The 14,833-nt window shown below is 46.0% G+C and overlaps 1 protein-coding gene across 1 annotated transcript in view; it reads right to left on the reverse strand.

The window, feature by feature from the left end:
- LOC309515365 (collagen alpha-4(VI) chain-like) overlaps window positions 1–14,833 on the reverse strand; it is a 103,993-nt gene that overhangs the window by 80,161 nt on the left and 8,999 nt on the right. Inside the window, exons 4-8 of the mRNA XM_082193161.1 lie at window positions 13,484–14,092; window positions 9,238–9,825; window positions 6,808–7,413; window positions 3,986–4,609; window positions 256–807 (exon numbers count right to left, since the gene is read on the reverse strand). Of these exons, the coding sequence (XP_082049287.1) occupies window positions 256–807; window positions 3,986–4,609; window positions 6,808–7,413; window positions 9,238–9,825; window positions 13,484–14,092 (2,979 nt within the window). The remainder of the gene's footprint in view (window positions 1–255; window positions 808–3,985; window positions 4,610–6,807; window positions 7,414–9,237; window positions 9,826–13,483; window positions 14,093–14,833) is intronic.

The raw sequence follows: 14,833 nt of genomic DNA on the forward strand, positions 1-14,833 counted from the left end.
TGCGGCCCCCGAGCCTTAGCTTGCCTACCCATGGCTCAATGCATGCAGTATTTGCTTGCAAATATGTGGGTCTTTTAGAATACTTACTTAGCAAAAACTTGAAACTCTCAGATTTAGGAAAACACCTTTTCCGTTATCGTACACCAGTAAGTCAAGACTTGCTCTGATTTGTCCGTATCTGCTTTTTTAGACTCGGGTTTCCTTTCTCGAAAGCTAATAAAACAAAACTTTTATTTCCAAAGGAAAACACCTTACCCTCAGGAGAGCAGATATCCTGTGCAATATCGTGCTTGATGAGCTTCAGGGAATCAAAATCGTTCACGAAAAACGTCCGGTCTTTTGTCCCAGCGATATCTTCCAGTTCTTCTTGAACAGCATCCCTGACACCAATGGCATAGATCACGACCCCTTGCTGTCTCAGTTCCTCTGCTGCTTTTGTCACCTGATCCTGTGATTTTCCATCCGTAATGACGATGAGGAACTGGGGGACGTTGCTCCTAGCTGAGATTTTAAACAGGTGTTGCATGTCACTTAAAGCATCCCCTGTGTTGGTCCCCCGACCTATCTGCTGAATCTCCTTGATGGCTTCCTTTAATTGTGCTTCACTATTGTACTGGGTGATCTCAAACTCTATTTGTGGAGTGCTTCCATACTGAACAACCCCAAAACGGACTTTGTCAGCTCCAACCTGAAACATGCCGATCATTTCGTTCATGAAGGTTTTCATGTCTTGGAAGTTCTCCCAACTGATGCTGCCCGAACCATCGATCAAGAAATAAATGTCTCCCTCCTCGGTCTGCTCACAGCCTAGTAGAGTAGAAACAGGAGAAGAAGAACAATTCATTTACAGTGGTGTTCAAAAATAAATAAATGCTTGATTCCCTTCCAATAACTGAAATGGGGTTGCGGGTGATGTTAGTCATATTCTGCGTAGAGCTGCTGAAATTAATCGCCACGGTGGAATCTACTACACGCATATAAAAAACGCTGTGAAAATGCTTTTTTAAAAAAACCGTTTTTAAAAATACATTGAATTTTGCATAGCTCACTCTCGCCATCTAGTGTCACATTTGCATATTGTGCTTTACAACACATTTATGACGTTTCATTTGCAGCTGTGTAAATGAGTCCCAGGACTAACTTGGGCCCATTTTTTTCAGTGTGTCTGCTCTGAAAAGAACTTAGTTTGATACAACCCCAAAATGCTGCATAATATAAATTCATTTCCCTGAACAAAAATGTGTGGTGAGTGAATACACAAAAAAGCTATTATCTACCAAGTGGCAACTAATCTGAGTACTAAGTGGCAAGGCCAGACTAATCTGAGTACTAAAAGGCAGATCACAACAATACAGGAAAGAACCTCTCCAGTCCAGTGGAATAGAGGCAAATTTACAAGATGAGATGACAGGGAGACATAGAATCATAGAATCATAGAGTTGGAAGTGACCACAAGGGCCATCGAGTCCATCCCCCTGCCATATTGAACCTATCGTGCACCCAGCCTTTGCCCTCCAAAAATCAATTTCTCCCAACAGCTTCCTTTCTGGTAATAATAATAATAATAATAATAATAATAATAATAATAAATTTTATTTATATCCGGCCCTCCCCAGCCGAAGCCGGGCTCAGGGCGGCTAACAACAATAAAATAATACAACATTCTAAAATCATTTCATTAAAATTAATTCAACTCAAATTGATGGCTACCATTAGACTAAAGTTCTGTGAAGATTGCCAAAGGAGGGAGTCAGGCTGTGCCCTGACCAAAGGCCTGGTGGAACAGCTCTGTCTTGCAGGCCCTGCGGAAAGATGTCAAGTCCCGCAGGGCCCTAGTCTCTTGTGACAGAGCGTTCCACCAGATTGGAGCCAAAGCCAAAAAAGCCCTGGCTCTAGTTGAGGCCAGACTAACCTCTCTGTGGCCTGGGACCTTCAGGATGTTTTTGTTTGAAGACCTTAAGTTTCTCTGTGGGACATACCAGGAGAGGCGGTCCCGTAGGTACCGCTGGTAGGTGCTGCATCCAGCCTGAAAGCTGTGGGGTGTGTTGTAATGGGTTGTAATGTAATGGGTAGGAAAGGATATATTGATTGCAATTCATCCCTCTGAGCACCTGCATGTGTGGATTGAACACAGTTTCAAAATCCCATCCTTGGCAGCAAAATAAAAGCATAGGAATTAGTCTGAGAAACCTTGTTTTGAGCAAGACCAGCTATGAAGGAAGGCTTTTCCTTTCTTACCCCTCAACAACTTGGAAAGTAGGTTTAAAAATATGGTTTACTCTTATAGTAAATCAGAGTAAATCATAAGTATAAGCCTTAATGAGATAAGTGCTGGAGATGCAAAGAGGTTCTTTCATATGTGGTCGACTTGCAAAAGGGTTAAAGGGTATTGAGAAATGATTCATAATGAATTGAAAAAACTGTTTAAAAGTACTTTCCTCCCCATAACTAGAGTCCTTTCTGTTGGGGATAATTCAGACTGAAATTCCCAAGTGTCAATAAAGGTTATTTATGTGTGCCACTACTGCGGCTTGTGTTTTGTTAGCCCAGAAATGGAAAATGAACGACGTCCCAACCAAAGAAGAATGGCAACTTAAGTTGGCAGAATATGCATAACCTGCAGACTTAACATACAGAATAAGAAAACAAGAAGAACACACCTTTAAAGAAGATTGAAAAACGTTTGTTGGATATATGGGAAATAATTGTGTACAGCTCAAAACACTGGCAGCATTAAGATAAATTCAACAGTGTAAATAAGTTTTGATGGAAGTAATAATGGAATATTGAATGGTATAGTTTCTGTAAAATATGCAGGGATTTATGGTATGTAAAATGAACCATGGAAAGAGAAGAAGGGAAGTCATTGATATCTTAGGGATGTAAAATGAGTATTTTAAAATGCAAAACAGAAAATGTAATAAAAATTATATAAAAAAATAAAAATATGATTTACTTACTTGTAATCTTGCATTGGTTCACAGCAATGGCAGCAGTAAAAACTATGCAGGCAAAAAATATTTATATTTAAAGTATAGCCAACTTCAGGCATGTGCCTAAAGTTGGAGCAAGCAGAGGCATGCCAATGGAAGAGAGAGAGGAAGAGGAATTGCTATGTGTTCCTTCGTCTTCAGAAGGGATGGGAAAATGACATCACACAGAAGAAGAAGAAGGAGAAGGAGAAGAAGAAGAAGAAGAAGAAGAAGAAGAAGAAGAAGAAGAAGAAGAGGAGGAGGAGGAGGAGGAGGAGGAGGAGGAGTAGTTTGGTTTCGATATCCCGCTTTATCACTACCCAAAGGAGTCTCAAAGAGGCTAACATTCTCCTTTCCCTTTCTCCCCCACAACAAACACTCCAGAGAAGTGTGACTAGCCCAAGGTCACCCAGCAGCTGCATGTGGAGGAGAGGGGAAGCGAATCCGGTTCACCAGATTACGAGTCCACCGCTCTTAACCGCTACGCCACACTGGCTGTAAGGCTGGGCGATACCTGGTTTTCAACACTGTGATATATCACCAGCTAAACATCACAATATACTTATATATCACGATGTCTGAAATAAGGATGAAATAATGTAGAATAGGCATAGGCAAACTCGACCCTCCAGATGTTTTGGGACTACAACTCCCATCATCCCTAGCTAACAGGATCAGTGGTCAGGGATGATGGGAATTGTAGTCTCAAAACATCTGGAGGGCCAAGTTTGCCTACGCCTGATGTAGAGGCACCTGCTGGCTTCACGGTCCCTCCCCCCTTGCGATTTTTGCATAGCACACACACATACACATCATGATTCGCAATATATTGCCAGCTCAAAAATGTGTGACTAGCTCAAAGTCACCCAGCAGCTGCATGTGGAGGAGTGGAGACACGAACCCGGTTCCCCAGATTACGAGTCTGTCGCTCTTAACCACTACACCACACTGGCTCTCTCTTCCCAGCTCGAAGGGATAGGATTTGGGGACCGATGGCGACAGGAGTCTCTTACCTTCCTTCAGGGTACGGGACCGCACCGGGATGCTAAATGCAACCGAAACAATATCGGTACAAATTCGTTTCTTTATCTTCCACTCGATGTTCGAGAGCTGCAACAACGATTCCACATTGGAGACGTGTTTCCTGGGGGGATGAGATGCAATCTTGTGCAGGTGGCCACTCTCAGTGCCGTTTTGGATGCCCACGGCGTACACGGTGATGCCGCTCCGTCGAAGCTTGGAAGCGGGTCCTGTGAAATTATCTACGGACTGGCCGTCCGTGATCACCACCGCCAGCTGCTGAACTCCTTCATCCTTCCTGCTCCCGGCTCTTTTGGTGAAAACGTTCTTCCTCAGGAAGTTGATGGCAGCGCCAGTGTATGATTCGCCGCCACGGTACGGCAACGTTTTCACATAATTCACCATCTCCGACTTGTCTCGAATTGCATTCAGGCCAAACTCGAGCCTGGGCTCATCGCTATAAAGTACCAAGGCGACCCGTACGTTATCCGGGGCTATATCCAGAGCGCTGATAATCTTGAGGAGAAAAGCCCTGATCAGCTGGAAATTCCTCAGCCCGATTCTGCTGGATTCGTCCACAAGGAACGCAATGTCTGCCAGGGATGCGCTGGAGCAAACTGCGAGCAAAACAAGCACATCAGAGTTAGAGAATGGTGGGATGGGGAATCTTTTCCAGTTAGAAGCCTGCATCCCCTCCTAGGCTAGCTTCCATGGTGGGGAGGGGCGGAGCCAGAAGTGAAATATGGCAAAAGTGGGCGGAGCCATAGGTGCGACTCTTACCTTCTACTCTAGGCTGTATCCCAGCCATGCGGGTGCCAGAGGTTTCCATAGTTACGTACCTCTCCATCCATCCAGACAAGTGAGATGCGTTACCACAGTTCAAGGACACTACCCTGCCAGGCAAAAGCACTTGGAGAGGGCGTGGCCTGAGAAGAGGGGGTGTGGCCTGAGCAGATGTGGGATGGGCCTATTTGGGGCCCAGCCTGAGAGTCCCCTCCCATGACCTTCCATACTAAGAGATGTTGATAGCTCAGTTCTGAAGTAACCCCCACTGGTACATTTGGATAGGACTTTGGTCTGAATTCATGACTATTTAAGCACGGACAGGAGCAGGCATGCAAACTTGCTGCCATGATTGAGGGAGCTGTCGATGTGGGATATTGAAAGGGTCCAGGCCCCTCCTTGAAAATTTCCTTGCCTTCCCCCGCCCCCCAATGGCGCCCCTGGGCAGGAGATAACAGGCAAAGCTGCCCCAGGGTGAACAATGTGTAATGCTGGTTATGTGGGAGTCTGGTGAAAAGGTTGATAATAACTCATCCGCAGAGGAGAATTTATGCAAACGCTCCACAACGAAATGCCGTGTGAGGATTTGATTAGTCTGAAAGCCAGGACACCTCCAGAGGATATCAGTTCTGCATGCCCACCCCTTGCCTCATCCAGGCCATTTTCACAGGACTAATAATAATAATAATAATAATAATAATAATAATAATAATAATAATAATTTATTTATATCCCACCCTCCCCAGCCGAAGCCGGGCTCAGAGCGGCTAACAACAATAAAAATAACACAGTTTACATAAAATCACAATTAATTGAAATACATTCTAAAATCAATTCATTCTAAAATCAATTCAGGGTCAAATTAATGGCAACCATTGGGCTAGAGTTCTGTGAGGATTACCAAAGGAGGGGGTCAGACTGTGCCTTGGCCAAAGGCCTGGTGGAACAGCTCTGTCTTGCAGGCCCTGCAGAAAGATGTCAAGTCCCGCAAGGCCCTAGTCTCTTGTGACAGAGCATTCCACCAGCTCGGGGCCACAGCCGAAAAGGCCCTAGGCTCTGGTTGAGGCCAGCCTAACCCCCCTGTGGCCCGGGATCTCCAAGATGTTTTTATTTGAAGACCCTAAGGTCCTCCGTGGGACATACCAGGAGGGGCAGTACCGTAGGTACGAGAGCCCTAGGCTCATTTGAGCTCATCGGGAAAGAACTGGAATGTATGAAAGGGAAACACATGCTTGTAAATGTATATCATGTGGTGAGCTCATACTGGGAAGCATACTGGGAAAATTCTAGAACCGTCCTTCAGTCATGCGTGTCCTATAACAAATGTCAATAAAGCCAGTGGCATTTGCTTTGGGCTCTAGAAAAGTTTCTTTTGATTGTATCCCTGGCAGTATTACTAACAACCCTTTTTTAAAAATCCATGCTATTCTCATTCAAGGAAGATTCATCTGAGGAAAACTCTCCTTGTTACAGAAAGAAATGTTCAGGGAAGTTAAAGAGAACTCGCTTTCTGAATAACAGTAATGCCATACAGTGGTACCTCGCAAGACGAATGCCTCGCAAGACAAAAAACTCGCTAGACGAAAGGTTTTTCCGTTTTCGATTTGCCTCGCAAGACGAATTTCCCTATGGGCTTGCTTCGCAAGACGAAAACGTCTCGCGACTTTGTTTCCTTTGTCTAAAAACAAAGACATGTCTTGTTTATAAAGTTAATTTATTTTCCCTTCAATTTTTGAACTGCTCTTTACAGTATGTGTGACTTTAAAGAGCAGTTAATAAACTGTTGTTGTACCAAATTTGGCTTTGTTTGGACTTTTTTTGACCATAGGAACGCATTAATTGATTTTCAATGCATTCCTATGGGATTTCGTGATTCGCAAGACGAAAAATTCGCTAGACGACAAAACTTGCGGAACGAATTAATTTCGTCTTGCGGGGCACCACTGTATTTGCAGGGGACCGGATGACTGACAGAATTCTCCACCTTATAATCTACTTTAGCGTGAAATTTTCTCTCCAGGGAAATAATTACCTGCTGGCACATCTATGTCCGGAGCATCATTGTAGTGCTGATGAACTGATACGTCCAAAATATCCACCACAGTCTGCTGAAACTGGTCAAGGCTCTGTACATCATCGGCCTGAAAAACCAAAGTGTCAGTAGCAATCTCCTCCATTTCGACCCTGTCAGAATCCAAGATGCCAACCGTTACAACTTTCACTCCCATTTCTTTCAGTCGCTTTGCGGACTCCTTGACGTCATCCTCAGATTTAGCGGAGGTGACGACCACCGTAAACTGTGGCGTCCCTTGGTTAAACCGGCTCCCAGCTTCCTCAGTAAAATAGACTTCTTGCAGAAATTGCAGGGCAGCCCCAGTCTGCGAAGGGCCTCCTATGAATTCGACGCTGTTCTGGATGTGGTTGAGAACATCTTCCTTACTCTCGTAAGTGTTCAGCAAAAATTCTCTCTTCCCTTCTCCACTGTATTGCGCGAAGCCAATCTGGTACCTGCCAGCCCCGACATCTAGTTGTTCGACAACCTGAGCGGTGAATTTTTTGACTGCTTCAAAGTTGTCGGCGCCCATTGTGTCAGAGGAGTCGATAAGGAAAACTACGTCAGCATAGTGCTTTGTAAATGCTGGAGGAAAAAACAACATATTTTAATACAGTGGTACCTCGGGTTACAGATGCTTCAGGTTGCAGATGCTTCAGGTTACAGACTCCACTAACCCAGAAATAATACCTCGGGTTAAGAACTTTACCTCAGGATGAGAACCAAAATTGTGTGGCAGCGGGAGGCCCTGTTAGCTAAAGTGGTACCTCAGGTTAAGAACAGTTTCAGGTTAAGAACAGACCTCCGGAACGAATTGAGTTCTTAACCTGAGGTACCACTATATACCATTGCACTGCAATCTGCCAATCTGCAGAAGAATTATAAAACCAACTGAAATCATTTCCCAGAGTTCATAGAATTTATGATCTGCTCTTGCAGTTTATAATTGTATAATGTGTGTCATTATAGGATTAAAATTACATTACTTCCATGCTTATTGAATTTCAGAAAGCAGGTCCCCTGCTAGGAGCAGGTACGTGAAGCCAAAACACAGTGCAGCACTCTGGGTATGTTTTTATTTTAAAAAAATTATTATTATTGAAGATTTTCTTCAATTACAAAAGTACGGGCATTGTCACTTTTTTCCAGATCGCAGAGTCTTTTCTATAGATCAGTTACATTCAGTTTGAGACATTAGTGTTGTATACAATATAGTGGTACCTCGGGTTACATACGCTTCAGGTTACAGACTCCGCTAACCCAGAAATAGTGCTTCAGGTTAAGAACTTTGCTTCAGGATGAGAACAGAAATTGTGCTCCGGCGGCGCGGCAGCAGCAGGAGGCCCCATTAGCTAAAGTGGTGCTTCAGGTTAAGAACAGTTTCAGGTTAAGTACGGACCTCCGGAACGAATTAAGCACTTAACCTGAGGTACCACTGTATATGTTTGTGGGAGAGAGGGGGGACAGAGGGGGAGAAGGGATGGTAAAACTGTCATTATTTTATTTAGTGTACTTGTGGGGTTTTGTGTCGGCGTCCCTTGGGTAGATTCTCTTTCTATTCATTTTTTAATATTCTCTTGGCCGTGAGAGAGGTTGGGGAGAAGGGGTTAGGGCATGGTTGGTTGCCTTTAGTTGACTTAAGTGAGCGTTTTCTGCGTGTGTGAGGGGATGGGCGACGCTGTCAGAAGTTATGCTGCAAAGCCACGCACTGCTCTTTAAACGCCCATTTTGTAGAGGTTCAAAGAGCAGCTCAGGGTTGTTGGCAGAAAAGCTTCTGAGCAATGAAATTCAAAGACTATTTAGTTAAATATGCTAAGATAACTTAATTGGAAAAACTTGCAATTACCAGATAGGCTTAGGATTTAATCATGTTAGAGAATACAGTAGTACCTCGGGTTACATACGTTTCAGGTTACATACGCTTCAGGTTACAGACTCCGCTAACCCAGAAATAGTGCTTCAGGTTAAGAACTTTGCTTCAGGATGAGAACAGAAATCGCGCAGCGGTGGCGTGGCGGCAGCAGGAGGCCCCATTAGCTAAAGTGGTGCTTCAGGTTATGAACAGTTTCAGGTTAAGTATGGACCTCCGGAATGAATTAAGTACTTAACCCGAGGTACCACTGTAATATGTTTAAAGTCAAAATGAAAACAAGGTAACATGTTAAGTGATTAAGTTAATTTTATGAGAAAATTAGTTTTGGAAAACTGTTACAATGATAGACACTGAAATTCAGCCGGGGGGATTTGAGGAAGTCACTTGACAATGTTACTAAAATTGGATCAAGTACAGTTAAGATGTATGTATGTTTGTTTGTTTAAAAATTTGGGAAAACCAATTTTAAAAAATGGGGGGGGGGAGAAAAGCTTCTGAGCAGCCCACAAGTCTCCCCAGAAGATATCTTTGCTTACCTGTAATCTGGCTCTCCACTGCAAAGCACATCGTTCGGAGGAGACTGGCGGAGAGTTCTTCGAGGATATCAAATCTGTCGGTGCTGAACAGAAACTTATTCAAAGGCCGGCTGGCAATTTCCTGCAGTTCGGTGGTGTTCTGGACCCCAATCCCCACCACATAAACAGAGATGCCTCTTGCCCTCAGTTTGCTAGCGGGAACCTTGACTTCATCACTGGACTCGCCATCGGTGAGCAGAATGGCAACCTGGGGGAAGTTTTCCCGGGCTCTGCTCCCGGCAGATTCCGTGAAGTACTCTTCCCCGATAAAATCCAAGGCAGCGCCTGTGTTAGTGCCTCCCTTCCGGAAGGGCAAATTCTGTATTTGTTCCAGAATGTCGCTCTTTGAAGAATACTGGTTTAAGAGGAATTCCCTGTAGGCGCTGTCACTATACTGGGCCAGCCCAATTCTAACCTGATTCGGGCCAATGTCAAGGCTGGAAATCATGGTGTACAGAAAGCTCTTCACCTTCTGGAAATTCTCCTCGCCAATGCTAGTGGAACTGTCCACCAAAAACACAATGTCGGCCATGGTGGCTTTTCGGCACACTAAACAAGAAAGAAGTTTTAAAAAGCGAGACAGGAATTGGTTATTGCTTTTCTGTTTGAGGTGGTTTCAAACTAAAACATAGCCGGCATTTATGTGGCCAGCCATTATTATTATTATTATTATTAATACCCCCATCCCATCTGGCTGGGTTTCCCCAGCCACTCTGGGCAGCTTGCAGAATATATAAAACATAATAAAGCATCAAACATTAAAAGCTTCCTGATACAGAATTGTTTTCTCAAACAGCTTCTCTTGAGGATTTTCTCTAAGCGAGAACATTGTAAAATGTTTTCTCAGAATCAGGGCCACCAAAATATGAAAACAGTACAAAGGTTAGCGCTGTACCACATCCAGACTCTGAATTCTTTCTTTCTTTCTCTTTCTCTTTCTCTTTCTCTTTCTCTCTTTCTTTCTTTCTTTCTTTCTTTCTTTCTTTCTTTCTTTCTTTCTACAAAGGAGGTGAAAGGAGTTATATGGAAATACAATACAAAGAAAGCTTCACTGTTGACATTCTGTCTGTCAGATATATTATTTCATATGTGGGTTTCCCCTGATTTTTGGACCTCCCCAAATGAGGATACAAATTTGCAAATGACGCAAAAATATACAAATTTTATGTGCATCTGTACTCCCTTTTGTGAGTGAGGTGAAGGGAACCAATGCACTGTGTACTGGGCCCAGAAAATCCTACTACACCCATCATCAGAACAAGCCAGAAAAGGGCAGTTAAAGAAAAGAGATATTGGCTGATTTCACACACAACCTTTGCAACTTTCTGTATATTTTCTCTTTGCATTTTAAATGTAAACATCTAAAAGTGGATAAACTATCACATATTGAAAATTAGCTATCTTCCATGTTCTGTGCTGTGAATCATAGAGTCATAGGACTGCAGAGCTGGAAGGGACCCCAAGGGCCATCTAGTCCAACCCCTTGCAATGCACAAATCCTGCCCACAGGATGGGCTCGAACCACCAACCTTCTGGTTAACAGCCAGACACACTGACCCGCCACCAGCATTCAGAAGTGACAGATTTCATTTAGTTTTTCTGGTTGTCTAATTCTTCTTTTTAAGCGACGTCTCTGGCAATAAGTGCAGTACGTGTCCACTCAGAAGTTGGCCATAATGAGTTCAGCATGATGTGAGAAAATAGCCTTACTGTGCTGGTCCCGTGGGTTACCCAAGAGGCAAGGTCCAAGTCTGGTCCATGATCAAAGGTGCAACGTGGAGGCAGTCCATAGTAGCTGAAGCTGGGTGCAGGGCAGGGAGTCGGGTGAAGTCAGGAACAGACATGCAAGCAGGGAGCCAGGGCGGGTCAGGAGCTCAGGCAGGAAAGCAGGACAGGTTTCAGGCAGGAACTAGCAACCAACAATGTTGCTCCCGCAACTTGGGACCGGGGCTGGCCGGCTTTTATCTGCCCTGAGGCATAGGGCAGCCCCGATCCTCTGGTGACTCGCTTTTCCTGGCCTGGAGGCGAGCACTCCTCCTGCGGGAACTTAGTTCCCTCCACCTCTCTGCCCTGAGCCTCTGCAGCTCAGGAGAGGCTGGAGGGTTACCGGACCCAGAGGCAACCTCAGCTTCCTCTGACGGGGCTGAGAGTGGAGCACCTGCAGGCAATGGGTCCTCCATCCCCTCAGGAGCCAGAGCAGACTCGGCTGGTGCCTGCACCTGAGGATCCAGCACAGGTGAGGACCCTTCAGGCTCCTGCCCCAGCCCCAGCTCAGCTGGTTCTGGAGGCGGGGACTCCTGTGCAGGCTGGGATTCCTCAGGTTCAGTATCCGAGTCTGAATCCCAGGCCATCACACTTACCGGTTGAATTTATCTTGAATCAGGTTCTTCGTATAGAACACATGCCCTCGTCTTTATGTACACGCCTGTCAGAGTTGCTCCCCGATCCTAGCTCACAGAGGATCACGCTAGCCAGCGATCATTTAGTAAAAGTCTTTATTGAGTTACAGTTCCCATTCTCAAGCTGCTGCGTGCAACTCTACGTCTTATGGTTAGATCGGCGAAGCTCTGTCTGGGTCCCCGCCTCCTGTACACCAACTTAATATCCTAGCCTTACTCCACCTTTTCCGCCTGACTGTTCTTCTCTGGGTCCCTCTGCCCCCCGGGGTCTCTTCCTTCCGGGACTCTTCTGACGCTGACCCCCCGGACCCTTCTGTCTCCTTGTGCCGGGCTTTAGGACCTGGCTCCCTTTCCGGGCTGCTTACTGCGCCACCTTCCTGTGCATTTGAACTTGGCGCGCGCGCCCAACCTTCCACTTTCCGTCTGACCGTTTCTTCGCTCCCTGATGGAGGTGTGGCCACTCCTGACTCGTGCCCTCCCTCCTGTTGTGAGCTGCCAGCGCTTGATACCTGACTCCCTTCCTCTCCCCTGCTCTCTGTTGGTGACGCTGGTCCCGATTTCCAACTGCTCCCCTCTGAGCTCCCTCTGGCCCTTTCCTCCTGGGGTGTCCCCCTAGGCTCCCCCCTTGCCCTGGCCACTGGTGCTCCTTTCTGTGAATCTTCCGATTCACTGGAAAGACTCGGAGATCTCGGGTCGTCGTCATCACTCATCCTTTCTTCTGCCTCCTCCCCCTCGCTCTCTGTTTCCTCCCTTGCCCTTGCCTCTGCTCCTGAACCCCTGACAACGCCTCACTGGCTTTCAGGGACTAGACTGAGGAGGAATGGTGGGAACACTCTCACCTTCCTGCAACTTCCAGAAAAGAGAAGGACAGTATAGATTTAGAACAGTGGTTTGCAGAAGGGCATAATTCAGAGGCTGCAGAGGGGAGGAGCTGGAAAATATTGGGAGAGCAGCAGGATGAACCACCAGGGGAGAGACAGTTAACAGACTCAGTGTCTCTTGAAAGCATTCCTGACCCCTTCCCCTCTCCCAGAACCAGGCAGGCCTTGAAAGTAGTAGAACAGAAAGCTCAGAGGCAGAAAGCTCAGATCAGCCTGTGCATGGGTGACGTAGAATAGAAGAGACAGAGAGGGTGGGACTTGACTTGGAGCAACACCATTATCTAAGAGAGCATTCCTTCAACTCTCTCTGTGAATGTTGAATAAGCTACTTCGTAAGAACTCATCCCACAGTGAGAGGGATAGGATTCCCTGAAGCCTTGACACCTGGTAGCATGCTGCTGAATGAAAAAGATTTTGTGATCTTGCTGTTGTTGTTGTTTAGTCGTGTCCAATTCTTCATGACCCCATGGACCAGAGCACGCCAGGCACTCCTGTCTTCCACTGCCTCCCGCAGTTTGGTCAAACTCATGCTGGTATCTTCGAGAACATTGCCCAACCATCTCGTCCTCTGTCATCCCCTTCTCCTTGTGTCCTCCATCTTTCCCAACATCAGGGTCTTTTCCAGGGAGTCTTCTCTTCTCATGAGGTGGCCAAAGTATTGGAGCCTCAGCTTCAGGATCTGTCCTTTCAGTGAGCACTCAGGGCTGATTTCCTTCAGAACGGATCGGTTTGATCTTCTTGCAGTCCATGGGACTCTCAAGAGTCTCCTCCAGGACCATAATTCAAAAGCATCAATTCTTCAGCGATCAGCCTTCTTTATGGTCCAGCTCTCACTTCCATACATCACTACTGGGAAAACCATAGCTAGGAAGGATTTTTTTAAAAAAAGACCACTGTATATACACACACACACACTTTTGGATTTACCTGGAGAAATCTGAGTGATGTGTTGAGAGGCTTCTTCGCCAGTAGTACAAATCACCTGAAGCAGATTTTGGGAGATGCCCTGCAAGCCGGCAAAATCTTCCACGTTGTAGACATGCGTCTTGTCCGGGTCACTTGCGATTAACTGAAGCTCCGACAAAACAGCATCCTTAATGCCCAAAGCATAGAGGGTGATGCCTGCGCTCTTGACCAGCTTTGAGGGCTCACGGATATCATCCTGAGCTTCCCCGTCTGTTATCACAACTGCCACTTGGGGGACGCCTTCGCGGCGCCGACTGCCAGCCACTTCGTTGAACTGATGGTCCAGCATAAACTTCAAACTCTTCCCAGTTTTGGTCCCCCCTCCTTTGTAGTGCAAGTTCCGAATCCGGTTTAAGATGTCCTCTTTGCGGTGGAAAGTGTTCAGGAAAAACTCGTTGTGAGGCAGGTCGCTGTACAGAATCAGCCCGACCTGTATTTTATCCGGTCCAATGTCCAAGCCGTCAACCATGGTGTACAGAAAGTCTTGCATGCTTTTGAAGTTCTTTGTTCCGATGCTCCATGATCCGTCCACCAGGAACACGAGGTCTGCAATGGCAGTTTCTCTGCAGACTGAAGAAAGACAGGGTAACCTTTTGTTCTTACACCAAAAGGCATTTGTTAGATTCGGGACAGGCAAAAGAAAACATTTCTTCATGTAACCCAGGGGTTGGGGGACATGAAGTCCGCATGATGTCGCCGGTCCCCAACTCGCATCATCCCTGACTACCAACCAGGCTGGATGGGGTGATGGCAAAACAACAACAACAAACCTATGGTTACGTGAAACATACTCAATAAACACACAAGACGTAACCGGCTGTACTTTTGAATAAATAAGGTATACAGTCATACCTCAAGTTGAATGTGCTTCGGGTTGAGCGCCTTCGAATTGCGCTCCGCAGCAACCCGGAAGTAACGGAGCACGTAACTTCCGGGATTCGCTGCTCACGCATGTGCAGACGCTCAAAATGACATCACGCTCATGCGCAGAAGCAGCGAAACGCAACCCGTGCACGCGCAGACGCACCATCGCATCTTACATTCCGTTCGGGATGCAAACAGGGCTCCGGAACGGATCCCGTTCACATCACGAGGTACCACTGTACTATTCATTGCATCAAATTGTAGGTTTCAACGGAAGTCTCATAAAGTTCAACGAAAAAAGCAGGAGACCCGGTGGATCAGTTCATTCTCTAGTCGGTTCATGCATAAGGTCCATACATGTATAAGTGTCTATTCCACCTGTCTGTTCATAGAGTCCAATAATCCACATGAAGGGTTGTTACAGTTCCACAGAATCCTTTCACAGAG

The sequence above is a fragment of the Podarcis vaucheri genome (assembly GCF_965113315.1).
Source record: "Podarcis vaucheri genome assembly, chromosome: 12".
In the NCBI taxonomy this organism is placed as follows: domain Eukaryota; kingdom Metazoa; phylum Chordata; class Lepidosauria; order Squamata; family Lacertidae; genus Podarcis; species Podarcis vaucheri.